Source organism: Cynocephalus volans, chromosome 3 (genome assembly GCF_027409185.1).
Source record: "Cynocephalus volans isolate mCynVol1 chromosome 3, mCynVol1.pri, whole genome shotgun sequence".
NCBI classification, from domain to species: domain Eukaryota; kingdom Metazoa; phylum Chordata; class Mammalia; order Dermoptera; family Cynocephalidae; genus Cynocephalus; species Cynocephalus volans.
In genome coordinates, this window is record NC_084462.1 from 36,209,636 (window position 1) to 36,233,899 (window position 24,264).

General features: G+C 39.6%; 1 protein-coding gene across 1 annotated transcript in view; it reads right to left on the bottom strand.

Moving 5' to 3' along the window:
* Positions 1 to 24,264, bottom strand: part of GABRG3 (gamma-aminobutyric acid type A receptor subunit gamma3) — a 606,025-nt gene that overhangs the window by 547,287 nt on the left and 34,474 nt on the right. Inside the window, exon 3 of the mRNA XM_063090201.1 lies at positions 11,090 to 11,157. Within this exon, the coding sequence (XP_062946271.1) occupies positions 11,090 to 11,157 (68 nt within the window). The remainder of the gene's footprint in view (positions 1 to 11,089; positions 11,158 to 24,264) is intronic.

A 24,264-nucleotide genomic window follows, 5' to 3' on the forward strand; every position in this document is an offset into this window, starting at 1 on the left:
TTCATTGACTAATTTAGTAAATGAACATACTGTCAACTATACGGAAACCAAGAAGGGGAAGTGTCCTTAGAAGAATGACTTAGGACGTTCAGTTAAGAACTGAGTGAGAGGTGTGCACAGCACAGCCACAGGAGATCCAGGAGGAAGACAGAAACCGTGTCTGCAGCTTAGGTTAAAAATGGTGTAAGTTAAAAAGCACACACACAAACTCAAAACATGCTAAAATTACAGGATTTTTAAACAAGGAGCATCATGAATGATTCATGAAACATCTAAAGTTCTCCCTTTTCAGATTTTTAGTCTATTTAGCATTGCGAGAGAGAAAGAAGAATTTTTCAGTAAATGTCATCTACACGTGCTGCGTGAATACTGGATATTGGGAGAGTTTTCTCAGGTCTGGTGTCTTGCTGGCCGTTGCACCAGGACAGAGTTACTCAGAACAACTTCGGGAGGTGGAGAACTAACTTCACACGGTCACTTTTTACCTTGTGTGAATTCCTCTCCAATGCTTAACCCTTAATTGCTTTCCTCATTCAAGTGTCTTTTTCAGAATCTCTAACTTGTAACTTTGCAGCCAAAAAAAAGAAAAAGAAAAACAGTATTTGAATACTTCCTTTGATAACTCCAATTCATTTCCATTTCCCTGCATAGCTGAAGGTCGAGTCTGTCTTTCGACTGCAGTTCTATGAGAAAGGGACATATGAGAGTCGGGAAATGAAAGGTGGGTGGGTGCAAATCACTGGGAAAATTAACTGTTGGTAGGTAGTTTTAAAAGTTTCTTCAGTATTATAAAATCAAATTTCCTTTTGTGTCACAGACTCACAGAATCAGATGACATTCATCTTGGAAGAGACCGAATAGGCCACCACATGCACATGTTCCTTCTTAACCTCCCCAGCAGTGCCTCGGTTTCCTCAGGACACCCTAGTGACTTGGGAGCAAAGGTGCAGCCTGCCTGCCTCCAGGTCCGGCCCTTGCATGTGTCTGGTTCTGTCCTTTCATAGAATGTCAAGGGCTCTGGGGACGAAACAGCAGGCAAGGCGGTCTGTGCAGGCAGAGCCCGGCAGCCCAGAACCCGTGCCTACCTTCAGGGAACACAACCAGTGGAAATCACCGCGGGACAGGACACCCACCTGCCCAGGACACTCCTTCATCCCAACAGGCCTGGCCTTGTCTGCTGTCTGGAGCCTTGGGCATCACCGCGTACAGGGACCCAGGCGGTGGGGCAGCCACACAGCTGCAGTGCAGACCGGGCAAAGGCCGGGAAGCAGAACCAGGTGGAATAAAGTGAGGGAGGGAGAAGCAGAAAAGGGAAGAAGAGAGTCTGAGTAAGGAAGTGCTTCGTGGGAGGTGAAATAAGACACAGATTCTCCTTGGCCAGCACCCATGTAAGTCTGGGGTGCTCCATAATCAGATTCTAGGGCTCCCCTGGACCGCCCGTGTGTGGTCAGGGCAGCCCCAGGGGCGAGATGAGGGGCAACTCTCCCTTGCGTCTTCCAGGTCTGCTCTTCACTTTAACACAGGCCTCTGGAATATAGCTCTGCCTCTTAAAGACCACCCAAAGCTGGCAGGGGAAGAATCTGCACTTCCCTGACAGCTGCAATGCTGGTGTCTACACAACGGGTCTTGCTCAGAGCTGAGCTGGAAAATGGATGTGGGAGGTGAAGAATCAAACTCGGTGCTGTAAGGGCTCCTTTTGATGCCTTCATAATGCAGCCTCCTCCCGGCGCGTTGGTTACTTATACACAACGGCCCGGCAGCAGGCAGGACCCAGGACCACTTCATGGCGCTGGCCAGCAGGAAGTGACCCAACTTCAGGTCACCTGCCCTCCTGTACCCTCCTCCCATATTCAACAGACGAATCCCACGGTCCAACCCTCACATCCCATCCTAAGACGGGATCCTTTGCTTGGCCAAACTTCAGCCAGGCTCCTGAACCTTCTCGAAGGCCCATGTGTGCACTTCCATGTAAAAATCCAGTTTTAGCAAAAAACTCTGCCAAGTCAGTTTAGCAAGAATCCTCCCTGCTTGGTACTGAATCACCCTTGATATGTCATCAGGGTCCTCCTCCCCACCCTTGGTATCTGATCATGCTGGCCCTCCTTCAGCAGGAATCCTGTTAGGTTGGTTCAGCCAGAATTATCCCCAGAACTTGGTGTCTCCTTTTAATAATTTTCTATCCCCCAAAAGCCCTGTTCTTTGGCCATAAACCACCACTTATCCCCACTGTATTCAGAGAAAAATCCAGTTCTGGGGTCTCTTTCCTGCTGCAGTAGTCCTGAATAAAATTGGCCTTCACCGCTTTAACTTCTGGTTTTCTTTGACAAGTGTTTTCTTGCCAAAAAGAGGAGAGTTGGCAAGATCATGCTGGCTTCTGGAGACCACACTTTGTAAAACAGCTACTGAATTATATGAGCAGTATTATCAAGAATCACCAAACTATGAGTTTCCTTATTGACTTTTCCATCCTGTTTGAAAATCAAGGCAATCGTTGCCCATCCTCAGACATCTAGAACCTATCTTGGTCTCCTTAAGTTATTAAAGAGCATGGATCCTGCCATCGGTATTTTTCTGAATTGGTACATTTGTGTTTAAAAATAAACAACTTCTCCTTAATTTCAGAGTTGAATTAATTTTTAATATTCGATACATCCTTCCCAGTTTGAAGATTAATTTCTTAACAACTGAATTTTGCAAACCTGTAGCCTTTATTCATCCTCTTCCACGTACACAGAAACCCTGGAAATCACAGCAGAAGACAAAAAGAACCATTCCAAGAAGGGACCTCTGGGACTATTCAAAACGTTAGTGGTCAAACACATATTCAACTAATAAAAATATGAAGAGGAAGGATTTAATAACTGAGGGTTCTTAAAGACTTTTTTTTTTTTATTGCAACGGTAGCTGAGAGAAGGCACCAGTTAAATAGGGGTGGTCATTCCCAAGGTGGGACGGTTATCAACATGATTCATGCAGCTCCTCCTGGTCTTCAGGCCATTCTGCCAACCCTAACACAGGGACCAGGTCAAGGTGGTGGGGTCTAGGAGCAGTCAGTGCCAGGGAAGAGAACAGGGAGTGGCGCCAGGGCCCCCTGCGGGGTAGGCACACCTGCAACAAGACCAGGAGAGCTGAGAAACTCATGGTGCTCCTCGGCCTTGCAGTCCATGGCCACAGAAGAATGTCCGGGTTTGGGAAGTGATCAGACCTTGGTACAGAATGTCATGACCAAGAGTGAGCCCCTGAGCAAAGTGCTGAGTTACTCCTCCTGTGCCAGGTGGCTTCTATGTACTTCAGAAGACTCTGATCACCCAAAAGCAAACAACGTGTGGTCCCCTGCCTCTGGCAAGCTGGGCCTGCGTGGGGGCTCATGGGAAACTCGTCGAGGCATGGTGGGAGTTTCTTCAGGTGCCTTACTAGGGGTCCCCTTTCAACAGCCCTACCTTTCAGAAAAAGGTTTTTTGTATGCAACATAAAGAAGGTGCCATTTTCAGAGGTGCATAATGTAGCTAATATTGTGAAGAATGAGGAACAGCAAGTGGAAAAGTTCAAGATGAAAAGAAAAATAAGAAGCTATTCACACATTTGAAGGCATTAGTGCATGAGATTGCTGCTAACAAAGGCCAGGTGATCCATAATTATTACAGATATCTCAGCGTCCTCAGATCACTGAAAAGGTCACACTCATCCGCACATGGACGTGAATGCCCCATCCTGCCAGGCAGCATCTCTGATGACATTCTGTATAAAACGGTGAGAAGTTCTAAGACACCACGAAGACACAGAAAAGAAACATACAGTGTAAGTTTAAAATTCCTTGGCTTTACACTTACAATGTGTCTGGCACAGCCCACATGATGTTCTTGCTGTTTCAGGTGGGCCAAGCATGAGGGTAGTCCTGTCACTTTCGGCACAGTCAACCTTTGGAATATGACATGAGCTTCTTGGGCATTAGCACCACTGGCCACAAGCTCACGTGATAACAGCAATGGCCTTGCAGTTTCGTTATCAAGACGAGTTAGCTAGTACTATTAGAGCAAGAGAAGTGTATCCATTAACTAATGCAGTGTGACCTAAAGACACAGCAAAGTGCACAGGCATGCAGACCATGTGCACGTTCACATGTAAAAATACATTAATGAGTACCCATGAAGAGGCAGAGGATGAAGATGATGTTGTATTCATGTACTCTCTTGACACGTATTTTCAGGGCCTTTGGACTGAACTCGAGGGATAGATGATGGCCACAAAGACAGGTAATCAAATGAGCACCTTCCGCAGACTAAGACCCAGTGGATCTCAGGTTGAAAAGGCCTTCAAACATCATCTGTCTTGTTCTTGGAAGTTTATTTTTTAGTTCCAGAGATCATCGCCACATACTTTGTGTGGCTCCTCCAGCATCTTCTATTGATTCATGTAACAATATGTTTTAAGTTTTAACATTATTTCTATTATTAGCATGAAAAGGGCTTTGCATCTAGAGGTGAACCAAATCTCAAACATATGAGCTTATTGTGTAAAAGCATTATTTTTCATTTCTTAAAAGGATACTAAAACTACATATAAGACCATCCTCTTCACTGATAATGGCCACGTGCTCTGTCCCTCTAAAGCTACTATTGCTAGAAAGAATATATAATTAACCTCCTTTAGTTTCCCTCAAAGGCTCATTTTTAATAGGGAAAAACTGGAAACACTGGACCCTAGAAAACTCTCTCCTCTTCACTAACCTGAAGGCACTTGGGGAGGTTTCCAAAGCAAAAAAAAAAAAAAAAGAATCTCCCATTAAGTTTTCACTGGGCTTTACTATTTGTTCCAAATTACTTCCTGGCTAACTACCCAGAATCAAAGTTAGTCCATCTAAACTTGAAATTTCAAACCGAAGGTGCATGGCCATGATGGAATAGTTTGTAGCAGGACCAACATTTCCATAAGAAAAAATAGAAAAGGCAAATAAAGTCCAAATTTTAAAACTTCATTTAAAGAATTCTGAAAACAGAGAAGGCATGGTTACCATGGGAAACCACACCTCCCCCAAGCCACTTTCCCTCCAAAACCTGTCTCCTGATGGCATGGTGCTCAATGTGGAGAGCCTGGGAAGAGTCCAGCTGCCAAGAGCACAAAACCCCGTAGAACCCGAGGCAGAAACCGGAGTCTGGGGCAGCCACGGAGTCAAAATAGAAGAGGCCATGGTTTCAGAGAAAACAAATGACACAGAGAAGCCAGCAAACAATTTTCCCCTCAACACATTTACTGACTAAGCCACACAGAGTAAGAGGATAAAAAGCAATTATAAAAATGGCTAAAAAGAAGAGCCAAATTTTCAGCCACTTTATGGTTTTGAAGCATCCCAGGCTCTCAGTTGGGACATCTGGGGAGTGACAACCAAGAGTGAGGGAAGCCAGAGCCCAACTGAGTCTCAGCAGACCAGAGACCAGACCACTTCAGCTCAGATGACCATAGAAGCACAGCAATATCACCCAATGCCTCCATAGGCTTTTGCACAAGTCAGAATTATGAGGCATGCCAAGAAATGGAACCAAGCAACAAGACAGACAGACGACAGAAATGGAACCAGAGATGGCCCAGATATCACAGTTATCAGCCATGGATTTAATTATTAATGTGCTCAAGAAAATAGACTGGAAGATAGAAACCCTCACCAGAAAGCTGACATCTATAGGAAAGAATTAAATTAAAATTTCAGAACTGAAAATTACAGTAAATGAAAGGAAAAACTCAGTAGATGGCTTTCACAGGTCACTGGACACAGGGGAGGAGTGACTTCATATGCTGAAGGGTGGTCAGCAGGTGGTCCTGAGGCTGAGGCGTGGAGCACAAAAGGAAGGAAGGAACAGCACTAGTGCGCGGGATGAACATAGCATGGGAAAAATATGAGACCCTCCTGTGTCTGGAGCCCTAGAATGTGCAGAGAGAAATAACGGTGCCAGAAGCAGTATTTTAAGAACACTGCCACCATTTTTCAAATACTGATGAAGGATACCAAACTACAGATGCAAAAACTGCTGTGAACCTTATGCAGGATAAACACAGATGGCCAAAACAAGGGCAGTGCCCTGGCACTGTTGTGTCACTTCTTTTAGACTTTCCTGAGCTTAGATGTCTTCATAAAAGCTCTACAAAGCAAGAGACCATCTTCCAGTAATAACCAACCTTTTTGGAATAGAATTTACCTTCCACAGGCCTTAATCAGGACAGGGCTGCCTGACCCCACCTCTTGAAGCTTCTACCATACATGGGATGGAGCAGGAATGAGGCAGACATGCCTCACGCTTTCTCTCATGGCATCTTGGTTGCCTCTCGTCCCACGAACTTTACCTCCTTAGGTTATGTGTCATATAATGGAGCACATTCTGGTGACATCTAACCTGTTCTCATGACCCATACAGCTGTCATTAATTTCTGGGTAACACACAGCCACACTGCAGCCACACCATACTGACTCACTACACGTCTTGGATTTCTTCAGATGAATTAGTATCAGTACTTTTTAAAACAAAGAAAAAGAAGCCCATCTGAAAAGGCTACATATGGTATAATTCCAAATATATGACATTCTGGGAAAGGCAAAACTAAGGGGACAGTAAAAAGATCAGTGGTTTCCAGGGGTTGGGGGAGGGAGGAACAAAGAAGTGGAGCCCAGAGGACTTTTAGGACAGTGAAACTACTCTGCAGATGTCATGATAGTAGATATTTGTCATGATACATTTGTCCAAACCCACAGAATGTACAACACCAGGAGTGAACCCTGATGTCAACTACGCACTTTGCATTATAATGATGATGATAATGATAACACATTTTGGTTATTAAGGTATGTACCAAATGTACCACACTAATGCAAGGTGTTAATAATAGGGGAAAGTGTGTGTGTGTGTGTGTGTGTGTGTGTGTGTGTGTGTGTGTGTGTGTGTGTGTGTAGAGAAAGAGAGAGAGAGAGAAAGAGGTATATGGGAATTCTCTGTACTTTTTGTCCAATATTTTTATAAACCTAAAACTTCTCTAAAAAATAAAGTCTATTTAAAAAAAAGAAAAAGAAAAAGAAAAGCAATGCTAATGCTAGCCTCATGCTGAACCTGTTTCATCTTGAGGTCCCAGTTTGAGTGGCAGCTCTGCAGGTGTCTCCACACTGACTGGAGAAATGAAGCCTGGGCTTTATAGCCCAGCACGTCTACTTAGCGTCCTTGCTCTGGGATCTCGACAAGTTTCAACTCACTTGACACAAGTGAGTGCAGTGGGCAATATCTTCTCCATTGTGACCTCATGAAGATTGAATTAGATGAGGTTGATAGCACAGACTACATCTCAAAGCATTAATTTTCTTCTTTCTTTTCCTAAAAGGCTGCTTAAAGTGGAAACTCTTGAAAATAAACTCACAAGCTCCCTGGCATGCAGCTTCCACAGGCCTGAAACAAACCACGTACCATTTCCATGAGGAACTGCACATATTTAGATATGTGGTAATAACAAAGACAGAGGATGCTATGAAGCTTATAGAAAAAAAAAAAATTCTCCTGGTCCCATGTGAACCATTTCCAATCTCCTCAATAACTAGAAAAAGCATAAACAACTCCTGGATAAACAACATGATGAAAGTCAATCTATTAAACAATAGGTTTAAATGCAACTTCATTTTCATTTAGCAGGAGGAATGTCTAAAACTGAATCTTTAGTATTAATAATGTCAATAAAAAGCAGAAAGGTAGAAGGGAAGAGAACAGTCATTGTTTTCTCTGTTTTATTGACTGTTAAATAGCTATTTGGGAAAAAGCCATAATTTTATTAGGCATCAGCTTTATGGCCAAAACCCCAATAAAAACTTATATCCTTAACCCTGCACACATCTCTAAATCGTGCTTTTTCCCATAATACATTATTTAACTTAACTGCATTAGTTTCTCTCATATTTTTTCTATTGCTGACTCAATCCTCAATACCCACTTACACTGTCAGTTCTCTACATTTAAACTGACTTTATCTTTTGCAAGGTCCATGTTTCACTTGTAAGCACTGTACGTTTCTCTGGAACTGCACCGTTTGGTTTCATCCATACAGTGGTTCCATGGGATGTCCAGTGGTGTGAGAAGCAGCCCTTTAGCACGCTGACTTCCCAGCAAAGTGCTCTGAGGGCACAGGTGAGAGATACTAGCCCTTCCAGAAGTGGTGTGGAAGTGCTGCCTCGTGAGACCTCGGACACCCCCTCAGGTCCGTGGGACATCCCTCCTCCAGCTGCTCAGCACTGAAGGTAACCTCACTCTGGCACCTGGTGGGTTTAGGGATTTGCTTCCTCCAGAGCAGGACTTCATCTGTCTGAGTCTTACCTGATAAGCAGCAGCCATATGGCAAGTGTCGAGTGAGTGAGCAAAGAGAGAGAGAAAGAGGAATACACCCAAGGAGAACACAGGAATCACATATTTAAATGTGTGTGTGTGTGTGTGTGTGTGTGTGTGTGTTTTTAAACAAGACCTTTCCTACCCTTTATACTTTGCTGAGCTGAGGTGGGTTCATACTGTGTTATCTCTTCCTCATGAAGTTAGACATAAGCAAGGCCTACAGCATGCTAAGTCTGCTGAGAACTAACTACAGACACGTCATTCCTTCCAAAGTAAAGCATTTGCTATGGTTCAGGTTGTCCACGGCTGCCAAGACAGTGGCTTCCTTTCACAAAGGAACATATGACCACTTTGACTGGCCCACCCTTCCAGTACAAGAGAGAGACATTCTAGAAAAACAAGATTCTGGACTAAATGAAGACTCAGAATACTCAGGGCAACTTCTTTTAAATGAAGGGGTTAACTGAAAAAGCTTTCTACTCAAATCCCTGTTAAAAATCTCACATGGTCACTTGTAGTGTCTGCCCAGGGTGTACGTGGCACTGAGGCGCATGTGTTCTTCTTTGGTGATGGAGGGTCTCCAGTGCCTCAGATCATTTGATTAAGGTCAGTCCTTACCCTAGAAAGGTGGGTCAGAGTTTGTGAGTGTAAATCCCTAATGTCAGCTCTGAGTCATGATGTGGTTGTTTTTTCTTTGTAGGGTTGATGAGACATCTTATGGGATATGAACTAATCTCATGATATATGACCTGTGCATATCCTAGAGGGAAGCAGGTTTTCATACTTCCCAACTGTGGGGATCTGTTTTGGACAAAGTTAGGGATGAGGCACAGCTCTTCACTTCAGCCAGTCCAGGGGGCTGCCCAGTGATCAGCCCCCATCCCCAGCCCTGTCACACCCAATTGGCTATCTCTTACCAAGGACCTTCGCACTCTGTCCCACCTGGTGACCTCCTGCCCATCAATCACATTTCAGACTGAGACAACCTCATCAGAGAAGTCCACTCCATTCCTGCCAACTTTCCCAAGGAGGAGCCTACCTTAGCAGAGCCCTTATCACCCTATGGGGGACTGTCACTAACTGAGACTCCTCCTCTGCAGCCCAGGATTTCCACACAGAAATTCCAACCAATTCCAATAACAAAGCTCAATGTGGGCACAAAGTAGAACTCATAGTGACGGGAGTTCATGCAAATCCCTAGATATGCAAACGCAAGAAACTATTCCTAAAATAATCTTGTGACAATGTATCTATGAAGGCACTTTTTCTTTAGTGTTAGACATAAATTAGCATTAGACAAAAAGTTGCTGAATAAAGTGTTGTGGAATACACACACACCCAAATAAAACTCAGAATAAGAAACAAATACACTAAGAAACAACTACCCTCTTTATAAAGTCAACAGAGTAATTACGTGCCAGGAAAAGGGAATATTACACTTACAGTTTGATCTGCAGCCATACTTGTGAAGTCACTCTTTACTTGTCAAGTAATAACTCATTTCACCTCTTTGTTCCAGTTGAGGGATGCCAAGGGGATGTTTTCAAGTGAATCACCCATAAATATAATTTTACCCCTACATGGAATCCTTATGTCACCAAAGAAAAGAACATTTTTGAAAAATGGCAATGAAAAGAAATGATTTTGCTACTAATTTTGGAGGGATTATTTCCATCCACAGAACATTGCAATGAAAAGAAGGCAATTAAGTCAGCATTCTGGCAATTCTCCACCCTCAGTCCCTCATGTCCCCCAAAACCAGGAGCAAATGTGCACAGAGAGCTCAGAGAAGGCCCGACCGCAGGGGTTCCCGGCGCCCCAGGGGAGTACAAGTCCTGCAGCCCCTGCCTGGCACTCTCCCCCAACTACCCCAACACCCCAGCACTTGCTCGTACTTCTTCCTGGGGAAGCGCTTCTCTTAGACTGAATCATTCTTGACCCAATTTGCTTATAAGTCTGTAGAAATACCTTACCCGGGAAAGCACATATTTGATCCCACACTTTCTTCTGTAAAAATGAAACACATTTTAAAGAGGCAGTTCATTCACTCTGAGAGTCCAAATCGAAGACAAAAGTATAAACTAGGTAATCTTGAATCCCTTCCCAAAAACACTGAAGTTCTTTCCAAGTAAGAAATACTTGGATCTTGGAAAAAGGAACTGAAATAACAAAAGCCATCATTAATATTCACCCCTAACAATAATGAGGTCAGATATAATCAATAAGTACATAATTGCAAATAAATCCCAACCAAAAATCTACATGCTGTAAACCAGTGTGCGGACAATGGGATACACTTCTTAATCTTTATTTTATTTTACTTTATTTTTATTTTTATTTTAAAAGATGACTGGTAACGGGATCTTAACCTTTGACTTGGTGTTGTCAGCGCCATCACACTCCCAAGTGAGCTAACCGGCCATCCCTATATAGGGATCTGAACCTGTGGCCTTGGTGTTATAAGCACCACACTCTCCCGAGTGAGCCACAAGACTGCCCTACACTTCTTAATCTTTAGAGCAATGATTCACTGCTAGTGTCACAAGATCTACTTCTTGATTTAAAAAAATTTTTTTTTTACCATTTTCAATATTAAAGCTTTCAATAGATGCTACAGATCTATGACATCAGTTGTGAGTTTTTGATGTGCACGATATATCTCAAAGGGACATCCACAATGAGAAAGCAAACAGGAAGGGCACAACAGCTGTCGGATGAGAGAGAAAAAGAGCTCTTACCATGTTTATCGATGACACAGGACCAATGCTGTTAACATAAATGTCAACATCAATTACGGTCGGTTTTACTGTGGAAAAAAACACAGGTATGTTAATACTTTGTGCCAAAGACACACAGAGGAGTCCTACTCAATGTCCTAACGACTCATGCAGTAACTGCTCAAGGGATATGTTGGAAACTGACAGAGGTGGATTTTTCTTCGGGCCTGTCTTCTTGTTACAATTCAAACCCTGCCTGGCTCACTTTCTACAATTCTCAAAGGATGAAAGATTCTCACTTGTATGTATTAAGTTCCAGGGAAATCAGACATTTACATGCTGCCAATTGCCAGTGATAGATGACTGTAAAGATATCAGTTACATTAGTTAAGCTGATTTTATGGCAAAGATATGAGACAAACCATAAGACACTGCATAAATAATTTAACCTCAGAGCTTGGCTGTAAAGCCAACACATGGGTTGAGGAGCACGACTGATGTGCTCAGGCTGTCCACCCGTTACAGAGCTGTCTAGCTATTGTTCCAAAGCAAAGCAGCTCAAAGCAAAGTTCTAGTGAGTTCACACACCAAAGAAAACAGGAGATGTTTTTTGTTGTTATTATTATGATGTATAGACACATATACATACATATATCACAGAGTTAAAATCCTGTAACTCAAAGGATATAATTTTAGTAAGTCAAAGAATTATTTTTCAACTAGGAGGACATAAAATGTGTATAATCGGAAGTTGCAATATCTAATATTGTGCATCAGAGGTAAAACTGGTCATCTGGCTTTGGAGAAAACCAGCTACCCTTTCCTTGGGGCATACGGGCCTGAGCAAAACCAGTAATGCACTTGCATGGTCAAAGACCCCTGAGTTGGGGGTTAAAAGGAGCACATTTCCTGCAGTCAGGGCTGACGGAAGAGAGGATGGAGCCAATTTCAGCACAGTTCTGCCCAGGAGGAATACAAACAAGACTCCCGAACCTTTCCACATGAAACAGGTTGTCTCTATGGAAACAAGAGTGTTTGTATCTGCAATTATTTTAGAGAGCCTCCCTTGGTTGTGCTAGACAACTGATCATCACAAATGGACCTCTGCACCCTACTTTCAGAACCATGAGCAGTTCCTCTGAGCATTCAGTCTTTTTTAAAACTGCGTATACAATGGTCTGTAGCCTGGGCGATGATCTCCACACCTCCACAAAATCAAAACAATGATTACGAATTTGAGCCAACAACTCTAACATCTGTCAGCACGGCCAAGTCATGTTAGCTCCAAACAGCTGTTGGCATTTTGGAAAACACCCCAATACAATTCTACGCACTATGCATACAATGCTTAAATTTTATAAAAGAAGCATTCTTCATTTTATACTTAGGTTTGCTAACTACTATGAAAATCAAGTAGCATGTTTCTTCAACTTAATTGGATTCAACAAGTGTTCTGTCTCCAAACACCACATAACCTTTTATTATTATGCCTTGCAAAAGGCTGTGTTAAGTCAGTAAAGTTGACAACCTACGTTTTGCAAGAGATTTTTCTGGTTGCTTCACAGCATTTATGAGACTTTAAGCTTCTAGAGCTTTTATCTCTTAAATTAAAAGTACTTACAGACTTAAAGCCTTAACACTTGAAGTGGGATGTGCCAAATGTAGTCAGCGTAATAATGCAATAAAGTTTTTAAGAGATAGGAGTTTGGAATAACCACCCACACATACACAGGAGCTGGGAAAATTAATTGTTTTTAGTAGATGCCCTTTTAAATAGAACCATGATAACATAAAAAAAGCATTTAGGTAAAGGGCTGTGGCAGTGATACCCAGGAAAGAGACTGCGCACAGAAGGATCAAGGCTTATCATTCAGACATTCAAGATCAAGCCCTAACAAATGATCTTTGACAAGACAGCCAAGACCATTCAGTGGGGAAAAGGACAGTCTTCTCAACAAATGGTGCTGGGAAAACTATATATCCACATGTAAAAGAATGAAGTTGGACTGTTACCTACCCCACATAAATTAACAAAAAATGGGTTATAGACCTCAGTGTAAGACCTAAACTACAAAACTATTAGAAGAAAACATAGGGGAAAAGCTTCATGACGTTGGATTTGGCAATGATTTCTTGGATATAATGCCAAGATCTCAGTCCACTAAAGAAAATAGATAAATCTGACTACATCAGGATTTAAAAATGTCTGTTCATAAAATGTTCAAGAGAATGAAAAGGCAACGCATGGAATGGGAGATATTCTTTGCAAATAATATATCTGGTAAGGGGTGAATATCTAGAATATATAAAGAACTCCTACGACACAGCAATAAAAAACAAACAACCTGCCTAAAAAATGCACTAATACCTTAAATAGACTTTTCCCTTAAGAAGTTATACAAATGTCCAACAAGCACATGAAAATGTCATCAGTCATTAGGGAAATGCAAATCAAAATCATAAGATACCACTTCATCCCCATTAGGATGGCTACTCCTAAAAACAAACAAAAACAACAACCCAAAGAAAAGACAGAAAATAACAAGAGTCAGATAAAACATGGAGAAATTGGAATCCTGTGCACTGCTGGTGGAAAGGAAACTGATACAGCAGCTATGAAAAATACTCTGGCAGTTCCTCCAAAAATTCAACACAGAACTACCATATGACCCAGCAATCCCACACTAAAAGGAATTGAAATCAGGGATGCACACAGACATGTGTACACTCATTTCATAGCAGCATTATGCATAGGAGCCATAAGGTAGAAGCAACTTGAGTGTCTATCAGCAAATGGATGAATAAACGAAATGTGGTATGTGCATATCATGAAATATTATTTCCTTAAAAAGTAATGAAATTCTGACAGGTGTGGCAACATGGATGAAACTTGAGAACAGTATGCTAAGCAAATAATAAGCTAGTCACGAAAAGACAAACACTGTGTGGTTGCACTCATTTTCAGAGACAAGCACAGTGGTGGCTATCAGGGGCTGGGGGAGGGGGAACAGGCATCCAGTGTTTAATGGGTACAGAGTTTCAGTTTTGCAAGACGAAAAGAGTTCTGGAGATGGATGGAGCTGACGGTTGCACAACACCATGAATGTGCTTAATGTCACCAAACTGAACAGTTAAAAACTGTGAAGACAGCTTTTATTCTGTGTGATAGTAAATTTTATATTATGCATATTTCATCACAATGAAAAAAAAAAAGATTAATCCCTGGGTAGTTGGAAGAAGGATGAGGACTTCACACAAAGGTAGAAAAGCCAAGAATGGTGAGGGGGGCAGGGGAGAAGCAGTTTTCTGAGTAAAAGGAGACAGATTCTATTTAAAAAGAGTATAAAATAGGGTAAAACAGGGCTGAGGTAACTGGGTCCCCTATATTGCAATTCTTCATTTGGATTCTACCTTATCTATTTGGACGTTATTATTTCTTAAAAATTCAGAATTAGTATGCCTGAGAAGAATCCTAAACTCACAAATTGTGCAGCATGAATGAACACAGCACAGACACACCGAGGAAGCCGTGCTAAACACCAACCACGTCTGCCCCTTTGAAAGACTCGACGTGGACCTGAGAAGAGCACAGAGACTGCATTTTCTCCTTGCCTCTGTCACAGAACCAAAGAGATACACGCTTGGTTATTTTTCCCCACCTTACCATGGTCTTCCTCATCCTAGAACCACCGAGGACAGCCCAGTGGAGGCCTATTTAAGCTGTTAGCGAGGAGCCGAGGAAATGACCCAAATGGGAGAGGGCACCTGTGAGATGGCCTCAATGGGGGAGGAATGGAGGCTCAGGGTGGTCCTTCTGAGGACGGACCTGGGGGCACATGGCTGACCTCTGCTCTACAAAATGACATTTAGATACAGGAGGTGAACATATTCGTCATCTTCCTTATTGGGGATACAAAAGGAATCCTGTCATAGTAAAAAGTGAATAAATTACATTTTAAAGAAAGTTTTTTTGAGTAAGAATCTCAGGGTTGGCTATTGTTTCTGCTGCTAACTTTGTTCCTCTTCAATTAGGACATGAACAAGATTAATTTTTTCCTCACCTGTTGATGTGGATGGTCTACCACTGCAGGCTCCATCACAACATCATCTCGTCCCTTCTTAAAGCAAGTTAACCATTTGTAAATGGCTCATTTCTTTGGGGCATTGTCCCCATAAACTTTCAATAAAACGTCAGTGATTTCACCATTCTGCCACTCAAGCTTCACCAAAAACTTAATGTTTGTTCTAGCTTCAATTTTAGCAGAATTCATGTTGCTCTGATAGAGGCTGTTTTCAAGCCAATATCTTATTCTTCTTAGTGCCTAAAACTAGATCCTCTTCAGACATGTTATAACAAGATAGTACAAGTTTCGGTGTTGCAAAAAATGTTTGCCATCCATGAACAGTTTTTTCATAATACGCATTTCCATGAACTTTTGGAAAACCCCTCATAATACCATTCTCATTCCCACTCTACTGGCAGGAAGTTAAAACATGAGTGAGGAAGTGACTTACCCAGGATCCCACAGCCTCACCAGAGCAGAGAATCCAGGGTCCATCCTCAACCTCCTAGAATTGTCTGCTTTGATAGTGAGGCTTAAAGGGATTCTGGGGAACAAAGACTTCAGAGGGAATTTATTATTATTATTGTTATTATTTTATCATCATCATCACAAATAATCTTCCTAGACTCTTCTTAAAATATAAATACTCTGTCTCTGAGGCTGATATTAAGTCTATCTATAACATCTCAGTGAAGATGTGTTTTCAAATGCTTTTCTCTAGATTGGAGAATACTAGATTTATGGGTGGGGGGAGGAGGTGGAGGAATTTGGGTAAGAAATACATACGATAAGCAAACTTGGTCAGTATTACAGTTTCGCCAATACTCTGAGTCTGTGAGGAAATGTTTGGCACAGCTTAGTGTCAGAGCCCTGAGATGATAAAATCACTATTACATGCCCCATTCTAGCTTGAATATAGGATTTACAGTTAAGCCCATTTTCAAGGATCCCAGAACTATGAATGTCAACTCTAAAGCCCTCCCTCCTTTCCCAATCATCCTATAGACAGGTGATATAAGGAAGCCAGCAAGAGTTTACAAAGATCAAGATGAAGCTGTCATCATCTCACTGTGGGTCAGACACAATAGCAACATGGAAGAAAGGAAACAGTGAGATTCCACGTTTTTGTACATTCATATGAATATTTACTACCACAATAAACAGCCTGAGAATTCATATTCTCAAACAAATGAAAACCACTGGTGTTAAAGTTCAGAACCACAAATCCTTCAGAGCTCTGATGGGTAAGTGTTCAAAAGCTCCTATCTAAATTTCCATCGCCTTAAAGAGCTTGGTGGTAAGAATATGAGAGAGTGAGAGAAAGGCATCTGCCAAGTCTTATAACCTTACAAATTCGACTCTAGTGTAGCCATATGTCCTTGAGAAAGTTATTTAGACTTGTGGGTCCTCATTTTCTTTATCTATAAACTGAATGTCTGAAGTAAGTTCTCCTTCTGATAACGAGTTCTATTAGTTATAACAGAAAATATCAATTTTAACCAATCCCTTCATAATAGTACCTTCTCTCTTCTATCTAGCTGGGAACATCAAACTGCATTAACCAGCAGAACTTCCCAATCCACAGCAGATTTGAAAGGCTAACAGCATTACACCTTTAAAAAATGCGAAAAATGGGGAAAGCATGAGAGTCCTTAGTATTGGACAGCTCTTATTGTGCTTGAGAGATATGTACCAGAGTAACATCAGCAAGATGACATAATAGGATGCCCCACACCACCCTTCCTCCATGAAGACACCAACTTAACCACAATACATGGATCAATGGCTTTTGTGAGAAATCCAGAAAGCAATTAAGAGGCTCCTGTAACCTGGGCAGTACAAAGCCAACCACACAGAAGCCCAGTAGAAAAATACATGGCACTCAGCCAGAGTGTCTCTTCCCAGCACAATGCAGTGCTTTCAGGAAAAAACTCACAATTTCTCCCTGAGCAGGGAAAGAGAAAAGTGGAATATTTTCAATGTTCTGACTTTTTGTGGAGATTCCCATGAGACTGGTTTTACTCTCCCTTAAAGTGAAGTGGTGACAGGAACAACCAGATTGGTGACCTCTGAGAACAAAGATGAGAAATGTGGCTTGGTCTAATACCAGAATCTGCCTTACCTGGACACACATTAGCAGGGAACTCCAGCACCTCAGCTTACACCACCACCAAAGAAGCAACAGTAACACCGACAGACACTATGGGGACATCTTGAGCAGAAACAAGAACACCTCTTCAACATCATTACATGCACATATACAAAGAGGATGCATGCCCAGAAAAGGCTGGAGCGGTCTCCAGAATCTCTGGCCATGCTGACTGGTGGAATTCCTTTCTGTACAAAACAAGACCCCATACACTGGGAGAGATGACTGATTTTTCAAATGCCAAGGTCCCACAGAAGATAACAAGGCATACAAACAAACAGAGAAATAAGCTCAATCAAAGGAACAAAATAAGTCTCCAAAAACAGACTCTAAAAAACTAGGATATATGAATTACCAGATAAAGAATTCAAAATAACTGTCCTAAGGATGAGCAATGACATAGAAGAGACCACAGAGAGATAGCTAAAATAATCAGGAAAATGGTTTGTGAAGAAAATATCAGAAAAGAAGTAGAAACTAAGAATAATAAGCAAACAGAAATACTGGACCAAAAGAATACACAATAACTGAGTTGGAAAAATTCACTAAGGTACTCAACAGCTAAAGTTAATAGGAAGAAGAAAGAATCAGCAAATTCAAAGGCAATTCATTGTAATTTATAAAGACAGAGGAGCAAACAGGAAGAAGAATGAAGAAAAGTGAGGGAGCCTAATCGACACTGGTACATCATCAACTGGAACAACATATGCATTACAGGAATTCTGAAAGGAGAGGAAACAAAGAAAGGGGAAGAGAGCCTATTTAAAGAAATAATGGCTGAAAACATCCAAAATCTGAGGACAGAAATGAACACACAAAATCAAGAAGCTAAAAGAACTTTAAATAAGATAAATCTAAAGAGACTTAAATAAAGACACATCATAATCAAACTGTCAAAAGTCACAGATAAGGAGAATCTTGAAAGAAAAAAGAGAAAAGCAACTCATCATGTACGAGGGAGCTCCTATAAGTTTATCACTGGATTTCTCAACAGAAAACTTGCTGGATAGAAGAGAGTTATAGATAATACATATTTTTTTAAATTGCCAAACAAGAATGCTATATCAGGCAAAAATACCCTTTAAAAATAAAAAAGAGAGTAAGACATTCCCAGATAAACATAAACTGAGAGAGTTCATCACCAATAGAGTTACTCTACAAGAAATGCTGAAGAGAATTTTTCAAGTTAAAAGGAAGGAATGATAAACAATAACAAGAAACCAAATAAAAACATAAAAATCCCTGGTAAAGGAAAATATAAAAAGAAATATAAAATCCTGGAGTATTGTAATGTAGTGCATAAATCACTTCTAAACCTGGTATAGAATTTAAAAACAAAAGCATAAAAAGTAATTCTAAATTGGTGTCAATGGATACACAACATGCAAAGGTAATTCATTTCATCAAACATAAAGTGGGGGAGATAAACATAAAGTAGTAGAGTTTTTAATGGAATTGAATTTAAGTTATCAATTTAAAATTGATTGTTATAATTTTAAGATGTTTTGTGTAATTGCAATGGTACTCACAAACAAAATATCCATACAATATACATAAAGGGAAATTAAAAGGTAATCAAAATATATCACTCAGAAAAATCAACTAAACACAGAAGAAGGCAGCAAGAGAGGAAAGGAGGGGGAAAAACCTGCAAGACATACAGAAAAAATTAGCAAAAAGGTAATAGTACACCCTTCTTATCAATTTCAAGAAGATGAACAAAATAAAAAAGCCACTGGCTAGGCTAACTAAAAAAAGAAGAGATAAAACCCAAATTACAAAAATCCGAAATGAAAAAGGAGACCTACAACCAATATCACTAAAATACAAAGAGTTATTAGAGACTATTATAAACAACTATGCTCCAACAAATTTGAAAACCTGGAGGAAATGGACAAATTTCTGGACACAACCAAGACTGAACCAAGAAAACATAGGAAACCTGAACAGACCAATAACAATCAAAGAGACTGAAGCTGTAAACAGCAGTCTCCCAACAAAGAAAAGCCCAGGACCAGATGACTTTACTGCTGAATTCTACCAGACATTTAAAGAGAAATTAATACCAATTCTCCTCAAACTTTCCAAAAAATTGAAACAGAGGCCATTCTCCCAAACACACTCTATGAGGCAAACATCACCCTGATATCAAAACCAAAAGAAAATATCACAAAAAAAGAAAACGACAGGCCAACATCTTTGATGAATACAGATACAAAAATCACCAATAAATTATTAGCAAATAGTATACAACAACACATCAAAAAAAGTATACACCATGATCAAGTGGGATTCATCCCAGGGATGCAAGGATGGTTCAACATATGCAAATCAATAAATGTGATATACCACATCAACAAAACCAAAGACAAAAACCATATGATTATCTCAATAGATGCAGAAAAAAATTTTGACAAAATTCAACATCACTTCATGATAAAGACTCTCAATAAACTAGGTATAGAAGCAAAGTATCTCAACACAATTGAAGACATAAATGACAAACTCACTACCAATATCATCCTGAATGGGGAAAAGTTGAAAGATTTTCCCTTAAGAACAGGAAGAAGACAAGGATGACCACTCTCACCATTCCTATTCAACATAGTGTTGGAAGTACTAGCCAGAATAATGAGGGAAGAGAAAGAAAGAAAGGGCATCCAGATTGGAAAAGACAAAGTCAAACTGTCCCTGTTTGCAGATGACATGATCCTGTATATGGAGAAGCCTAAAGTCTCTACAAAACAAACAAACAAACAACAACAACAATGACAAAAACTGCTTAGAGTTGATAAATGATTTCAGCAAAGTTGCAGGATACAAAATCAACATGCAAAAAACGGCATTTTTATACCCTAACAGTGAACTAGCAGAAAAATAAATCGAAAAAGCTAGCCCATTTACAATAGTCACCAAAAAAATAAAATACCTAGGAATAAAGTTAACCAAGGATGTGAAAGATCTCTATGATGAGAACTACAAATCACTGATGAGAGAAATTTAAAAGGACACAAGAAAATGGAAAGATATTCCATGCTCCTGGATTAGAAGAATTAACATTATGAAAATGTCCATACTACCCAAAGTGGTCTACAGATTCAACACAATCTCCATCAAAATAGCACTTACATTCTTCACAGAAATGGAAAAAAAAAATAATCCTAACATTCATATGGAACAACAGAAGACCACAAATAGCCAAAGCAATCCCAAGCTAAAAAAACTAAAGCCAGAGGCATAACACTACCCGACTTCAAATTATACTACAAAACTATGGTAACCAAAACAGTATGGTACTAGCATAAAAACAGACAGATGGAACAATGGAACAGAACAGAGAACCCAGAAATCAGCTCATATACCTACGACTGTATGGTCTTCCCCGTAGGCACCATACACTGAGGGGAAAAAAAATGCCTCTTCAATAAATGGTGCTTGGAAAATTGGACATTCATATGTAGAAGAATAAAACTAGATCAGTACCTCTCTCCATATACCAATATCAACTCAAAATGGATTAAAGAATTAAATATAGTCCTTAACAATTTAAATTCCTAAAATAAAACATAAGAGAAACACTTTAGGAAGTAGGACTGGGCATACACTTTATGAATATGACCCAAACAGCACAGACAACCACAGGGAAAACAGATGGGATTATATCAAACTAAAAAGCTTTTGCACAACAAAAGAAACAATTGACAGAGCAAAAAGACAACCAACAGAGTGGGAGAAAATATCTGCAAATTATGCATCTGACAAAGGATTAATATCCAGAACATACAAGGAATTCAAACAAGTAACCCAATTAAAAAATGGGCAAAGGAGCTGATGGGCATTTCTCGAAAATTTTTCTCATATAAGAAGGCTCAACAGACACATGAAAAAATGGTCAAAATCCCACAGCATATGGGAAATGCAAATCAAAACAACATAAAGATATCATCTCATTCCTGTTAGGCTGGCTATTGCCAAAAAGGCTGAGAACAATAAATGCTGACAAAGATGTGTAAAAATAGGAACTCTCCTACACTTCTCATGGGACTGTAAAATGGTGCAGCTGTTATGGAAAACAGTATGGATGTTCCTCAAACAAGCACAGATAGAACTGCCATATGACCCAGCTATCCCACGGCTGGGTATATAACCAAAAGAATGGAAATCATCATGTCAAAGGGACAACTGTACTCTGATGTTTATTGAAGCTCTATTTATAATAGCCAAGAGTTGGAACCAGCTGAAATGCCCATCATTGGACAAGTAGATTGGAAAATGTGGTATATTTAACAAATGGAATACTACTCTGCTATAAAAAAGAATGAAATACTGCCATTTTTAGCAACATGGATGAACTTATAGAAAATTATGTTAAGTGAAATAAGCCAGGCACAGAAAGAGAAATACTTCATGTTCTCACTTATATGTGGGAGCTAATAATAATAAATAAACAAACAACAAAAAAAGATAAAACAATCACAATAATTCATCAAACTTTTTAAGAGAAGAGAACAGAACTGAGGTTGTTAGGGGTATAAAGGGAGAGAAAGAGGGGGAGAAGGGACATGAAAACCAATTACCTTGTATAATGATAAACCAATTTTTTAAAAAATAAATAATTATATCCAATGTAAATAGTTTAAAACCCTAATTAAAACATATTGATTGACTTCACAGATAACAAAACAAAATCCAACTATATGCTGTCTACAGAGACTAACACTTTATATTAACAGACCCATAGGCTAAAAGTGTAAGGGTTGAAAGAGATATTCCATGCAAATGGGAATTAAGGAAAAAGGGTGACCATATTTATATCAGACAAAGAAGACTTTAAAACAAAAACTGTCACAAGAGACAAAGATCATTATATAATGATAAAAAGCTCAATTCACAAGGAAGACTGGAATACAACAATTGTAAATATACATACACCTAACATTAGAGCTCTCAAATATATGATTGACAGAGCTAAAGGAGAAACAGACAATAACACAATAATAGTAGGAGACTTCAATATTCTACTTTCAGTTATGGATAGGACAATGAGACAGGAGATCCATAAGGAAACAGAGGACCTAACACTGTAGACCAATGGGACTTGACATATAGACAGCCCCTGACTTACAATGGTTCATCTTACAATTTTTGACTTAAAGATGGTGTGAAAGTGATACACATTCAGTAGAAACTATACTTCTCTCACAATGCTGGGCAACAGCAGTGAGCCAGAGCTCCCAGTCAGCCACACATTTCTGACCCACAATATTTTCAACTTACAATGGGTTCTTCCAGTCATAACTCCATCATAAGTTGGGGAGCATCTGTATGTAAAATAATCCATCAAATAACAGTAGAACACACATTACTCTCAATTGCAAATAGAATATTGTCCAAGACAGACCCATGTTAGGCCACAAAACAAGTCTTAACAAATTTAAATAGATTTGAGCCATGAAAAGTGTCTTCTCTAACCACAATGGAATGAAAAGAGAAACCAACAGCAGATGCAAGACAGGAAAATCCATAAATATGTAGAAATTAAACAAGTTACTTCTAAACAACCGATGTGTCAAAGAAATCACAAGAAAACTCTGAGAATATCTGACAACAAATGAAAACAAAAATACAATGTATCAAGACTTTTTGGATACAGCTAAAGCAACACAAAGGGAGAAGTTTATAGTGGTAAACACATTCAAAAAGAGGAAAGATCTCAAATCAACAGTCTAAGTTTACATCTCAAGGAACTTGAAAAGAAAAAAACAATTAAATAACAGAGTAAAGGAAATAATAAACTTTAAACAGAGACAAGTAAAATAGAGTTAAAAAATAAATACAACCCGCCAAGATTGAATCATAAAGAAATAAAAAAATCTTAGCCGATCTATATATAACTAGTAAGGAGATTGAATTAGCTATAAAAACCTCCCAGCATAGAAAAACCCAGAACTAGATGGCTTCACTGGTGATTGCTCCCAAACATTTAGAGAAGAATTAACGTCAATCCTCCTCAAATTCTTCAAAACATACAAACAAAAAATAAATAAATAAATAGAAATAAGAAACACTTCCAAACTCATTCTAATGTCAGCATTACTCTGATAACAAATCCAGACAAAGTCACTACAAGAAAAGTACAGATCAATATCCCTAATTAATTTTGATGAAATATCCTCAGCAAAATACTAGCAAACAGAATTAGAATCGTGCTACCCAATTAGCTCAGTTGGTTACAGCATGCTGATAACACCAAGGTCCAGAGTTCAATTCCTGTACCAGCAGCCAAAAAAAAACCCAAAAAACAAAACACAGAATTTGAAAGGACATCAAAAGGATTATACTTATACACCATGGTCAAGTGCTATTTATTCTTGGAATAAAAGGATAGTTCAACACATAAAAATCGATCAATATACACCACTTTAACAAAACGAAGAAGAAATACACATAATCTCAATTGATCCAGAAAAAGCATTTGACAAAATTAAACACCTGTTCATGATAAAAACACTCAGTAAACTAAGAACAGAGCAAAACTACCTGAACACAGTAAAGGTCATTCTTGTACATAAGAAGTCCACTGCTAACCTAATACTCAGTGGCTGAAAGCTTTTTTCTAAGATCAGGAACAAGATAAGAATGCCCACTTTTGCTGCCTCTATTCAACATAGTACTAGAATACTATCCAGAGAAATTCCACAAGAAAATAAAGAATTAAGGCATCCAAATTGTAAAGGATAAAGTTACTTCTGTTCACAGACAAAATGATCCTAAATGCAGAAAACCATACAGATTCCACCCATATAAAGAAAAAAAACCTGCTAAAACCAATAAACAAATCTAGCAAAGTTGCAAAATATAAAACTAACACTCAAAAATCAGTAGTATTTCTATATATTAACAACAAACAATTGACAAAGAACTTAAAAAAACACTGCATTTACAAGAGTATTAAAAAGAATAAAATACTTAGGAATAAACTC